Source organism: Capricornis sumatraensis, chromosome 16 (assembly GCF_032405125.1).
Source record: "Capricornis sumatraensis isolate serow.1 chromosome 16, serow.2, whole genome shotgun sequence".
NCBI lineage: Eukaryota > Metazoa > Chordata > Mammalia > Artiodactyla > Bovidae > Capricornis > Capricornis sumatraensis.
The window spans coordinates 35,961,294-35,973,853 of NC_091084.1; the positions used below are offsets into that span (position 1 = coordinate 35,961,294).

Sequence of the window (12,560 nt, forward strand, 5' to 3'; positions counted from 1 at the left end):
TGGAGCAGCCGGGACTCGAAGGTAGAGTCCCTCCCCAGGGATCCCGGGTACTGTTACACTAGCTGTCGCCGCCCGTGCACGCCCCTTCTGGACAGACGTGACCCCCGCCCCCTTGCCCGCTCCTCGCCCCCCGCTCCTCCTCTTTTGTTTTTATCCAGCGTCTGCTTCCTCTCTCTCTCTCTCTCTCTCTCTCTCCCCGTCTTCCTCCTCCCTCTGCCCCTTCCTCCCGCTCTCTGCCTCCCTGCAGCGCCAAGCCGGCTCCCCAGCCTAGTCTGCCGAGCGCAAACCACTGAGAGTTTGCCGAGCCTCCCCTGGGGGCGCGGGCCGCCGAGTCCCGCTCGGGCACGGTCGCCAGCCGGCGAGGGAGCGCCGCCGAAGGAAAACGAGAGGGCGCGCGAGGGGAACCCCGGAGAGGGCGGCCGGGCGGCTGCGGGTCGCCGAGTTCGAATCCAGGCGGCCGCACCGCCAGCCCCCGCGCCCCCTCCGCCCGCGCGGCGCTCCGGAGGACGAGCTGGCTCTGCTCGCGGCTCGAGCGGCGAGCGTTTCCTAACGTGAGAGGCCGGGCGCCGCGGGCGAGGGCAGGGGAGCCGGGCCGGCGGGCGACGAGGCGCCGGGGCAGCGCGGAGGCAGCGGGTCCCATGCCGGCAGCCAACATGATGGAGAGTCTGCAGCCGCCCGCCCTGCAGGTGCCCGAGCCGCGGGCCGCACCCGAGGGCAGCCCGGTCTGGTCCAGCTCGTCGACCCCCACGCTTCGCCGCCGGCGCTTCAAGATGCGCCGCACCAAGAACGTGCAGGAGCCGAGCCTGGAGGCCGGGCTGAGCGGGGACCTGCCCGGCGTCTTGGCGCCCGGCAAGGAATTCCTGCAGCTGCCATCCATCGAGATCACGCCCTCCAGCGACGAGGACACACCGTGGTCCAACTGCTCCACGCCCAGCGCTTCCCCGCGCCGCAAACGCTTCCTCCTGCGCAAGTGGCTGCGGGTGAGGGAGCGGAAGGAGTGCAGCGAAAGCAGGTACGTGCCGTCCCGTCCCCGCCTTCTTCCCCGTTCCTCCTCCGGCCTCCCCAGAGCCTCCGGGGCGGGGGGAAGGGAGGGGGGCGTCCCAGGGCACCCGGGAAACTTCGCGGAGGATTGCAGGAGCCCTTCTCCCGAGTGGACGGCTTGCCCACGTGTCACCCATCTTCCCAGCCCAGGCGGGGCCCGGTGACTTTACAGTACACGTGTGCACGGGGCTTCACGCTGCGTTCCAACCCATCGGATCCTCACAGCAGCACGAGTAGTCAAAACCATAGCAGCTAGTGTCTACTGAACCCTTAGCAAACTCGGGTCAGTAGGATGCGCCCTTCACCGTCTATCTCCACCTTTAATCCTCACAGAACCTTTTTGTGGTAGGTACTCTCAGTCCCACTGATGGAGATCGTAGAAGGCAAGAGAAATGTAGTGGTTCCTCCACTCAGACTTCAGTCTCTAAGCTCCGTTTTAATGTTGATTATTTAATTTTTGGCCACCCCAGGTTGTCTTTCCTGGCCCCCCACGTGTAGAGGAGGTGTATTCACATTGAGTGAGTCAGGTTTCCTACCACAGAGAATCTTTAGACAGCTAGGCCAGGTCCACACCATTGTAGTTTGTGCCATCTACTTTTTGCCTGGGTAGATGTTGCGTCTGAGTAGTTGGGAAGTTAGCTTTCCCTAGGCAGAGAATTTGTCTAAGAGACAGGTAGGTAGGGCAGCTCCACATAGCCTTGGAGGAAGAAGGGAGTTAGGTTTAAGGCAAGCCAGTTGCCTGGTGGAGGGAACAGGGGGCTGTCCTTACTGGCTCATTGAGATCTTGTACCTACTCATTTACTCTCACACCCTAAGGCCCTGTATCTTAACAATGGTCTGTGCCTTTGTGTGAGGCAGCTGAGCGATTGGCGACCTTTTCCTGGACATCTCCTCCCAGTCTGTTCAATTCCATTCATCTCAGCTCAGCAAGTATTGACTGAATGTTCTTGTGAGTTGTCTGATACTAGCTGAGGGTGCTGTGGCTGGGAGGCAGGAGGTGGGGGGGGAGGTTGGGTAGAGTGTGGGGGATGTGGTATAAGGAGGAGGATGGGAGGCGACTAGGATAAGAAATTAAGGCCTGTGAGTTTCCCTGGGATTGAGGAGATGGAATCTTTAGAAGTCTACGTGTGTCATGTGGTGGAGGCTTCCCAGGTGGTGCAGTGGTAAGGACTCCGCCAGTCAGTGCAGGAGACGCAGGAGAGAAGGGTTCAGTCCCTGCGTCAGGAGGATCGCCTGGAGGGGGAAATGGCAACCCACTCCAGTATTCTTGCCTGAAAAATCCCTTGGACAGAGGAGCCTGGTAGACCACCTGTCTGTGGGGTCTCAAATAGGCAGACAAGACTTAGCAACAGAGCATGGACACGGGGCAAGTGGTACTGACTGTACAGCAAAGAGAGGAGGAAGACTGGGAAGGAAGAGGCTCAAACCACGACACGTACAGACAGGTAGTAGAAAACAGCAGGAAGAGTATGATATGGGGGACATGAGATCAGGAAAGGGGAACAGTACCTACAAACATAAGAACAGGATGAGGTGTGTCTTCGAGAGGACGCTGAGAAATTGGGCCGGGTTATATGGATGATGAGCGTTCTCAGCCTGCCGGGCTCTCTTTCTCTCTCTCTTTTTTTTGGTTGTAATGACTGGATGTGGTTATCTCTGCAGGCGAAGATGTAAAGCTTTGTTCTGGGGCTTTTCGGGAACCTGAGGATAACAGTTCTTTCTGTACCTGTCCATCATCCTGCCGCCTTTCCCAGAGAGTGTAGGGAAATGGGACAAACTTGGTGGGAGCTAATTTTTAAATTTTTTCTTTTTTAAAAGGATTAAGGCTGTACTTTTAAAAATTGTAATTGTATTTATTTCTTTGTTTATTTTTGGCTGTGCTGGATCTTCATTGCTGTGTGGGCTTTTGTCTAGCTGCAGCGAGCGGGGGCCTACTCTCTAGTTGTGGGGTGCGGGCTTCTCATTGCAGAGCACAGAGCTCTAGGGCGTGTAGACTTCAGTAGCTGCGGTTCCTGGGCTCCAGAGCACAGGCTCAGTAGTTGTGGTGCATGGGCTTCGTTGCTCCACAGCATTTGGGGCCTGCCCAGATCAGGGATCAATCCAGTGCCTCCTACACTTGCAGGCAGATTCTCTGTCGCTGAGCCACCAGGGAAGCCTGATGGGAGCTAATCTTGAACTAAAATAGTTCATCCCGGTTTGTCAGCTTCCCCTCAAATGTGAGAGACCCTAAAAGACCCTGAGATTTGACCCTGAGATTCTGCCATGTGTACGGAGGACAGTCTTACATTGGTAATCAGGGTGGGGATAGGGTGGATTTGGTTATTTTAGGAAGATGTAGTGTCTTGGTTTTGAGATGTCTCTCTTGGTTTTGAGTTCTCTGAAGGTGCAGTACAGGGAATTTCCTGGCAGTCCAGCGATTTCACTGCAGAGGGCACAGGTTTGATCCCTGGTCAGGGAACTAAGATCCTCTAAGCCTGCCCCCACACTCCAAAAAAAAGGGTTCAGTGGAATCTTCATTTTTGTTGGAGCAGGGGACAAACTTTTATTTATTTTTTAAAGTATTCATGTTTCTTTATTTATTTGGGTGCAGCGAGCGACCTCACTTTCACTTTTCACTTTCATGCTTTGGAGAAAGAAATGACAACCCCCTCCAGCGTTCTTGCCGGGAGAATCCCAGGGACGGCGGAGCCTGGTGGGCTGTCGTCTATGGGGTTGCACGGAGTCGGACACGGCTGAAGCGACTTAGCAGCAGCAGCAGCAGCAGCAGGTCTTGGCTTCGGCAAGCGGGATCCTTAATCTCTGCTGTGAGATGCTGGGTCTTTAGTCGCAGCATCCCAGCTCTTGTTGTCACAAGACCCGGTTCTGGGGTCCAGTTCCCCACCCAGGGTTTGAACCCCTGACCCTTTCATCTGAAGCATGGAGTCTTAGCCACTGGATCACTGGGGAAGTCCCAGGGAATATACTTTTAAATCAGGAAGGGTTTTCACCTTCTAGGAGTAGTTTAAAAACTGGCAGTTGTTTTCTGTGGTGACTTGCTGGGTTAGAAGAACGTTGGTATATATGTAGAAAAAGGCAATCTCTGGATTCAAACCTAGATTTGTCAGACTCCAGTCTCTACTCTTAACTGCTGTGGAACTGCCTCCTGTTGGAATCTGTCTCAATTGTGGCTAAAACAAAAGCCCATCTGTTTTAGGCCTTAAAAGTAGAAGGTTTCTGGGAAAGAAAAGAAGCAGTCAGGTGAATGAGTGATTGTAGATGGCCAGGATGGTTCCCTGAGAAGGAATTGGCGTTTAGAGGCAATAGGGCCCAAAGAGCGTTGGATCTCATACCAGGCGAAAGGGAAATGTTCGTCGCTCAATCGTGTCTGACTCTTCGTGACCCCATGGACTGTAGCCCGTCAGGCTCCTCTGTCCTTGGGGTTCTCCAGGCAAGAATACTGAGGTAGGATGCCTTTTCCTTCTCCAGGGAATCTTCCCAACCCAGCTCAAGGCCAAGTCTCCCACATTGCAGGCAGATTCTTTACCATCTGAGCCACCAGGGAAGCCCCATGTCAGGAGACCTGGGTTTAAATTTAAGTTCTGTCCTTTGTTAGCTGGGGAACCTTGCACAATTCCTTTCATCTTTACTACCTGTAGATTGATGGCAGGTCTCAAGAGTGATATGTGTGGACATGTTTTGTAAACGTCCCTTTGCTGTGCAAGGGGGAAGGAGTGTTGTCCTCTTCCTGTGAGTGGCTCACATAGAGGGGATGTGTGCTGCAGAGTATAGGTTACATACCCACGTGTCCTGGAGCAGCAACCCGGGGCTCCTCACACATTACAGGATTTGGAGATGCTGATGGGGAAGTGACCCAGCTCTGGCTCAGATAAGGGGATGAGCACAGCATGCCCTGTAGGGCATCTTTCCTCTTCGTGATCCTCACCCCAGGTCTACCTCTCCACACCAAAGAAAAGACCCTTCGCAGGCCTTCGATGCCATTCTATCCCATATGGCACGAGGCTGAGAGGGCCTCAACTTGTGGATTTTTTTTTTTTTTTTGGCTACACTGGGTCTTTGCTGTGGCACCTGGACTTCTCTAGTTGCAGCATGCAGGCTCCAGAGCGCGTGGGCTTAGTTCCCTTGCAGTATGCTGGATCTTTGTTCCCCGACCAGGGGTTGAACCCACGTCCCCTGCTTTGGAAGCAGATTCTTAACCACTGGACCACCAGGGAAGTCCCAGCTTGTGGGTTTTAACTGCACAAAGATAAAAATATAATCAGGAGACCTCTTTCCTCTTCTTTGGGAAGATAGGAGTAGAGAAAATGATGAAGTTAGCAAGGACCTTGGAGTACTCCGAGCCTAATTTTTTCTGGTTCATCTTTGTATTTTCACTGTCTAGCACTGTACTTGGCCTTTTGTTATGATCAATAGATGTTCATTGATGGATAAATTAATAACGAGTGAATGAATGATTACTTTTACTCTAGTCTTTATAATGAAAGTATCCTTATTCGTGAGTCAGGGAAAATATCCTGCAGGAGGTGAGTCCAGAACTGAGTTTTTTACTGTATGATGGTTTTATTGAGACATAATCTTCCCAGGTATCCTAGTGGCGAAGAACCTGCCTGCCAATGCAAGAGACATAAGAGACACTGATTTGGTCCCTGGGTGGAGAAGATCCCCTGGAGGAGGGCATGGCAACACACTCTAGTACTCTTGCCTGGAGAATCCCATAGACAGAGGAGCCTGGGGCTATAGTCCATGTGGATGCAGAGTCAGACCCAACTGAAGTGACTTGGTACACACATAATCTACATGCCATACAATTCAGTCAGCTTTAAAGTACACAATTCAGTGTATATTTTAGTATATTTACAAGTTTGTGCAGTCATCACCCCAATTTTAGAACATTTTCATGACCTTGAAAAGAAACCCATACCCTTTATATATCACCTTCAATCCCCTTGTCCTCCATCCTCTCCCCTCCAGACTAGGCCATCACAAGTCTTTTCTATGCGGAGCTGAGTTTTGAATGGGAACCAGATGCCTCTTAGTGAAGACAATTTGGATGTGTTGGCTTGAAGATGGGGATGGTCTTGATGAGGGATGTGGGAAAATGAGGGTAGTGATGTGATGGGCTGACGGACTATGAGGTGTGCTGAAGAGTTTGAATTTCAATTAATCAGTCAGTCAACAAAGATGTATTGAGATCCTATGGACAGTGTGCTTTGTCTGCAGAGAGGATTCAACTCAATGAGGAGCCATTGTAGGTTCTGGAACCTGGGAGAGACATGCGCAGAGTGGTATCGGAGGCAGTGAATTCTTGCTGTTCTGTGTGAACCGAGTGTGAGGTGGAGGCTGGAGCCTTGCACAACTCTTCCAGCAGTTACTGTTACAGCTGGGGATTGTCATCTTGGCCACTGTTTGACATAAGGTGGCACAGGTTTTTGCTGGCCATGTTGCCCTCTGAGCTCTGTGAATAATGAAGTCTGAAGGTGATGGCTCTTAGAACTAGTACCCACATGTCTCCCCAGATCCTTTCGCCATAACTGGTTGTGGTGATTGTTTAAAACCCAAACTGAGAGATTTCCCTGGTGGCCAAGTGGATAAGAATCCACCTGCCAACGAAGGGGACACAGGTTCGATCCCTGGTCCGGGAAGGTCCCACATGCCCCAGAACAACTCAGCCCAGGCACCACAACTACTGAGCCTGCACTGAAGAGCCCAGGGACCACAATAAACAGTAACCCCCGCTCGCGGCAACTAGAGAAAGCCCAAGAGCAGCAAAGAAGACCCAGCACAGCTAATAAATTATATAAATTAAATTAAAACCCCAAAACCCAAATTGAGCACCAGAGTCCCTCTCACCTGCTGGAATACAGCAAGAGGTCAGAATTGGACAGAGATACAACTTTTCTGACAGCATCCTGATGTCATTCTGCAGAGGAGGGTGGGAGAGTGCCAAGGAGCGGGTGAGTAGGTGGGGCTGGCTGACTTTGGGCTATCTTTCTGGGGGACATCGAGCATCTCTCTGTCTCCCCAGGACATCCTCCTTAGTCCTACCTCTTGTACCGCTTTCCCTTGGCGTTTGTGTCTCCTCTTCTCTGTGACGTAGCGACCCTGTCATGTCTTCTTCCCGGCTGCGCGTCTGATCTCAAGGGGTACCTCTCACTGACTCTGCAGGCCTGGCGGGCCTGGTTATCTGTCTGGTGCCAGCCTAGCTGACATGCATGTTTGCAGGTAGAGATTACCCATCACTGGTGTATTTATTAATGTATCTGTTTTAAAACATTCATTTATTTATTTGGCTCCGTCGGGTCTTAGTTGTGGCGTGTGGACCCTTTGTTGCACCTGGGCCCCCTGCATTGTGAACGTGGAGTCCCGGCCATTGGACCACCTGGGAAGTCCCTCCTTGGTTTATTTATCTTGAGTCTTCATCCCCTTCCCCTGACCTTCAGAGGGAGTCTTGCTTCCAGTTTCAGTGCAGTTTCCAGGGAGCAATCTGATGAGTGCATCCAGATGCCACACCCATCACCTCAGTGAGGACCCCGCCATATGGGAGAAGTACAGAGTGTGAGAAGGAGAGAATTCATGTCTTTCTTCACACAGAGCATCAAAGAGGAGACCTGTGATTTGTCAGCAGATAAAGTAATTGGTGCTGGATAAGGTTAAACTAAACCTCACCCAGACCATTAATTCCTTGAGGGCGGGGACTGCATTTTACTCTCTGCTAAGTGCCTTAAATATGCATTTAATCCTCCCAACAAAGCCCCAGGTGGGTTATACAGCCAAGGAACCTGAAGTTCAGAGATTCGTTTGCTCTGGTCACACAGAGGCAGGGGTGAGATCTGAGTCATGTTCTTCTAATTCCAGAGACCTGTGCTCTTTGCAGCTATGCAGCACCATCTCCCCAGGGCCTGGGAATCGTTGGCCCTTGCATATTTGAGATCCCATCCACGTGGAGGGGGTCTTCCTTGAAGATGCAGGACACATGTGTTCAATCCCTGAGTCAGAAATATCCCCTGGAGGAGAGCATGGCAACCCACTCCAGTATTCCTGCCTAGAGAATCCTGTGGACAGAGGAGCCTGGAGGGCTATGGCCCTGGGGTCACAAAGACTCGATGCGACTAAAGCGACTTAGCACGCACACATGCACGCACGTCACATGGAGGGGGAGGTGGGAAGGAGGTTTGAAGGATGGATAGGATGCTGAGACGTGTGTAGGGGCCAAGGGTTGGGCGTCAGCATGGGGTTATATGAGGGTGGTGCTACCTGGTATAGGTGAACTGCTCTGTGAGAAACAGCCAGCCTTGGGCTGTAGATGTGGTTTCCGGATTCAGACAGTTTGCGGAAACTGAGAAGGTAGATCTAAGCCCTATGGGCTGATTCACACTGGCCAGTTTCCTCCGTGGCAGTTGATATCCTGACAGTTTCCGTGGTGGTTATACACTCAGGGGGTGCCAGTTCCATATAAGGGGAGAGACTGGGATTTCCATGGGGTAGATTAACAGGTGATAATTCTGCCTGGCTTGGTTAGTCTCTCCCAGCAGCACCAGTTGCTATGCTGGTCACTGATCATTGCTTCTAGGGTAACTCTGGAGTTTTCCTTAAGGCACTCAAAGGGCAGAGGTGCCAGTGGGGAATTTCCTTCCTGACTCCAATGAGTGAGCCACTAAGCCCTGAAGCAGGTGTTCAGATACAGAGCCAAGCTGGTCCGAGAGCCTGGGGGGTGATTGCAGGCTTGCTGTATGTATCAGAGCTTTACGATGTCTGCAGGCTTTTCCTGGAGCCGCTGGCCTCTTGGGGTGCTTTCCTTTGAAGCCCAGATTGGTGTGGTGACTTGCCAAGGGACAGTTGGTACCTCGTGTGAAGAGAGATGCTTTTCAGCATGGGAGGAGGTTAATGAACCCTTGTCCTGTGACTTTGGAGCCTGAGGAACTTTTTTTCTCTCAGAGGAGATGGTGAGGGTTCTCAGGGATGAAGGACACAGGGTGGAAAATGGAATGTGGAAGGAAGGCAGGATGGGAGAGGCTTCAAGCTGGTGCACAGAGATGTCAGGCCTGGCCCACCGCCACCCCCACCCCATGCCACTTGGACACAGGGTGGATAGCTGCATGCCACTTCCTGGAAGAAGTCCTGATGGCTCAGTGGTGAAGAATCTGCCTGCCCATCCAGGAGACATGGGTTTGATCCCCGGTCCAGGAAGATCCCACATGCCTCGGAGCAACTAAGCCTGGGTGCCACAACTCTTGAGCCTGTGCTCTGGAGCCCAGGAGCAGCACCTGCTGAAGCCCGAGTGCCCCAGAGCTCCTGCCCTGCAACTAAAGAAGCCACCGAGATGGGAAGCCCATGCCCGGCAAGTCCCTGCTTGTCGCAAAGAGAAAAGCTCATGCAGCAACTAAGACCTAGCACAGCCAAAAATAAATAGATAAATATTTTGGAAAAAAAAAAGAAAGTCCCAGTGTCAAATATTCTCCCCTGTTTTCAGACCCTGGGCCCAGATTTTCAGTCCTGATAATCTGATCAAAATCATCGCCAGGAAGATGAGGCTGTGCTTTCGCTATGACCAGTGGTAAAGAGGAGAAGGGGGTGGAAACCCATGGCTTTTTCATTTGAGGCCCTGATACATCTTTTGGGTCAGATGGTTGTGAAGCGCTTTCTTCTGCGTCCTTTGCACGTACTCTAACTGGCTCTGGTTTTCCACCCTGATTTTGCAGATGAGATAAAGATATCTGGTGATTAGGCACATCTCAGTGGCAGATCTGGGTTACAGCCTGGAACTCAGGCCTCTGACTTTAACCTCTAAAGTTTGGGCTACTTTCTATCTGTCACGTCTCTGGAACTTCTTCCAGCCTGGTGCCTCCTTCCTCCATGCTCTGACCACAGAGATTTTTTGCTCTTTCTGTTTTTGGTTCACAGGTTTAGTCAGGAAATGAGGAGGCTGAGTGAGGGGACTGAAAAAAATAATCCACAACCTACTTGGTTTTTCGCTTTTCTTTTGCCACTATGCAGAAATAATTTGCCTTGGGGCCCCATTTGGGCAGGGGTGAGTGTGTTAACCCTTTATTGTTTGTTCCAGCAACTCAGGAAATACAGAATGACAATGGACAGTTAGTTTAGCAATACATTTTTGAATCTAAGCATCTTACAGCTTGTTCTCTTAAAAGGAATTTTTTCATCGTTAAAGTCAACGAGGGACTTTCCTGGTGGTCCAGTGGCTAAGAATCTGCCAGCGCAGAAGGCACAGGTTCAAGCCCTGATCCCGGAAGATTCCACAAGCTGTGGGGCAGCTGTGCGCCACAACCACTGAAGCCCACGTGCTCTAGAAACGAGCCGCTGCAACTAGAGAAAGTCCACGCACAGCAACGAAGACCCAGCACAACCAAAATTAAGTGAACAAAATATAGAACTCAGCGAGGGACTTCCCTGGTGGTCCAGTGGTTAAGACTTCATGCTCCCAATGTATGGAGGAACTAACATCCCACATGCCACATGGTTTGACCAAAAGATTGAAAGAAAAAGTCAGTGATGATTGTGTGTAGTCAAATAGCTAGTTAATATAAAACTTTTGGATAGTAGGGAAAAGGAAAAGAGCTCATCATTTTATTAATACTATGCTAAACCAACCAGTAGTAGTATGCTTGGCATGTTATTTCCCAGTATTTTTTTCTCATTCATAGTTTCTTTTTTAAAAAATTTTATTTATTTTATCCTTGACTGTGCTGGGTCCTTGTTGTGGTGCGTGGGCTCCTCACTGTGGCTTGTGAGCTCAGCTGCCCCAAGGCATGTGGGATCTTAGTTCCCCAACCAGGGATCAAACCCACATCTCCTGCATTGGAAGGCGGATTCCCAACCACTGGACCACCAGGAAGTTCTCAGAGTTTCTTTGTAACTGAGAGACTTTTCTTTTTCACCAGCTCTTCTATATCTTGTACCGGTGAAAGGTTAAGGGAAGACATAAACCCATAGGTCAAGGACAAGTAAGTCTGTGAAATAAGGAAAAAAGAATTTCTGAAGCATTGTTTCTGGAGGAGTCATCAGGATGAGCTATTTCTCTGAAGTGGGGAGATGTGAGCCCTCTCATCAAAAAGATGCTGTTTAATCTCATCCTCCTGTTCTGCATGACCCAAACTTGGTGTGACTGCCAGTCTGACTCCTCCGAGCAGTCTGCCTTGGTTTGGCAACCATTTGTTTCCCAGCTGGGTCATTATACTCCGGAGCTCTTCCTGACCTTTCTGTTGATTCTCAAGATTGGATGGAATGGCTGTAATAAAGGTTACACTGAACAGGGTGGAGCTTCTCCAGAGAACAGTTTGCCTTTGGCTTGGTTGATACCATGCCTTTTCCCTGTGTCTACAGTGAGGCACATCTTCCTGGCATATGAAGATCCCATTAGAAAAAAAAAAAAAGCCCCAGGAAGGAGGATTGTACCACCTTTTCTCTCTTGGTTACTTCTTTCTGTGTTTTTGAGCCCAAGATCTAACTGAAATCCTCCATGGTATAAATCAAACATGTTCTCTCTTGTTTTGTCCTCACGGAAGGTGAGAAGACTATCTGGTCAGTGTCCTTTGAGACTATTCTTTCAGAGACAACTTATTAGCAACTCGGGCTGTTGCTTCCAGATTCTAGGAGAAGCTTGGTTTGCACTACCAGTGACTTGGTCCTCACTGGTTCTCCAGTGGGGGCTGTGGGACCCTGCAGGTGCAGTGGGGGGACTGGTGGCCACACGTGTTAAAAGACAGAGCTGGAATCAGATGGAACAAGGCAGGAAGTGGCCCGCCCATTCAGAAAGTTCTTAGGAACACTGGACAGTTCTCCAAAGTGCCTTCTCCATGCCTGGACTGCTTCCCAAAGTGCCTCTGTTTGTCGACACCAGAGAGTTCAGGCTGAAAATGTAGATAATTCAGGAGAAGTCATTCTCAAGTTCAACAAACACTTTTGGACACTTGTAGAGAATCAGCTGCTGTTCTGTATGCTTGGGACACAGAGATGGAGACAAGTGGCCCTTCCTTGAGGAGTTCATAGCCTTTGGGGGAGACCAATGTGCAAAAAATTTCAGTAGCATATGGAATTCTGACTAAAACATAAAAAGTAGGTCTGCGGAAAAGACTTGCTGGGAGGGAGAAGGGAGGAGGGTCCTGGGACCTAGATTTCACTCCTGCTTAGACTTTTCTCGCACTCAGCTGCCACCTGTTAGTACCTGCAGCTCTGGTTCTCCTTCTCTGTCAGAGAATCTAGTCTTCATGGTGGGTGGGATTTGTTCATTTATCTCTTTTTAAAAAATATCTATTTGCTTATATGGTTGCATCCGATCTTAGCTCTAACAGGTGGAATCTTTGTTGAGTCATGCAGGATATTTTGTCACAGTGCGCAGGCTCAGTAGTTGTGGCGCATGGACTCCAGAGTTCATGGGCTCAGTAGTTGCCTCATGGTATGTGGGATCTTAGTTTCCTGACCGGGATCAAACCCTTATCCTCTGCATTGCAAAGTGGATTCTTAACCACTGGACTACCAGGGAAGTCTCTGGTCCCTTCAACTTT

The 12,560-nt window shown here is 50.6% G+C and overlaps 1 protein-coding gene across 4 annotated transcripts in view; it reads left to right on the top strand.

The window, feature by feature from the left end:
* The first annotated feature begins 638 nt into the window (after positions 1-638).
* The window catches only part of GRAMD1B (GRAM domain containing 1B), a 186,785-nt gene continuing 174,863 nt past the window's right edge, over positions 639-12,560 (top strand). For all 4 annotated transcript variants that reach the window (XM_068988333.1, XM_068988331.1, XM_068988330.1 and 1 more), the window contains exon 1: positions 639-1,012. In XM_068988333.1, coding sequence (XP_068844434.1) covers positions 639-1,012 — 374 coding nt within the window. The remainder of the gene's footprint in view (positions 1,013-12,560) is intronic.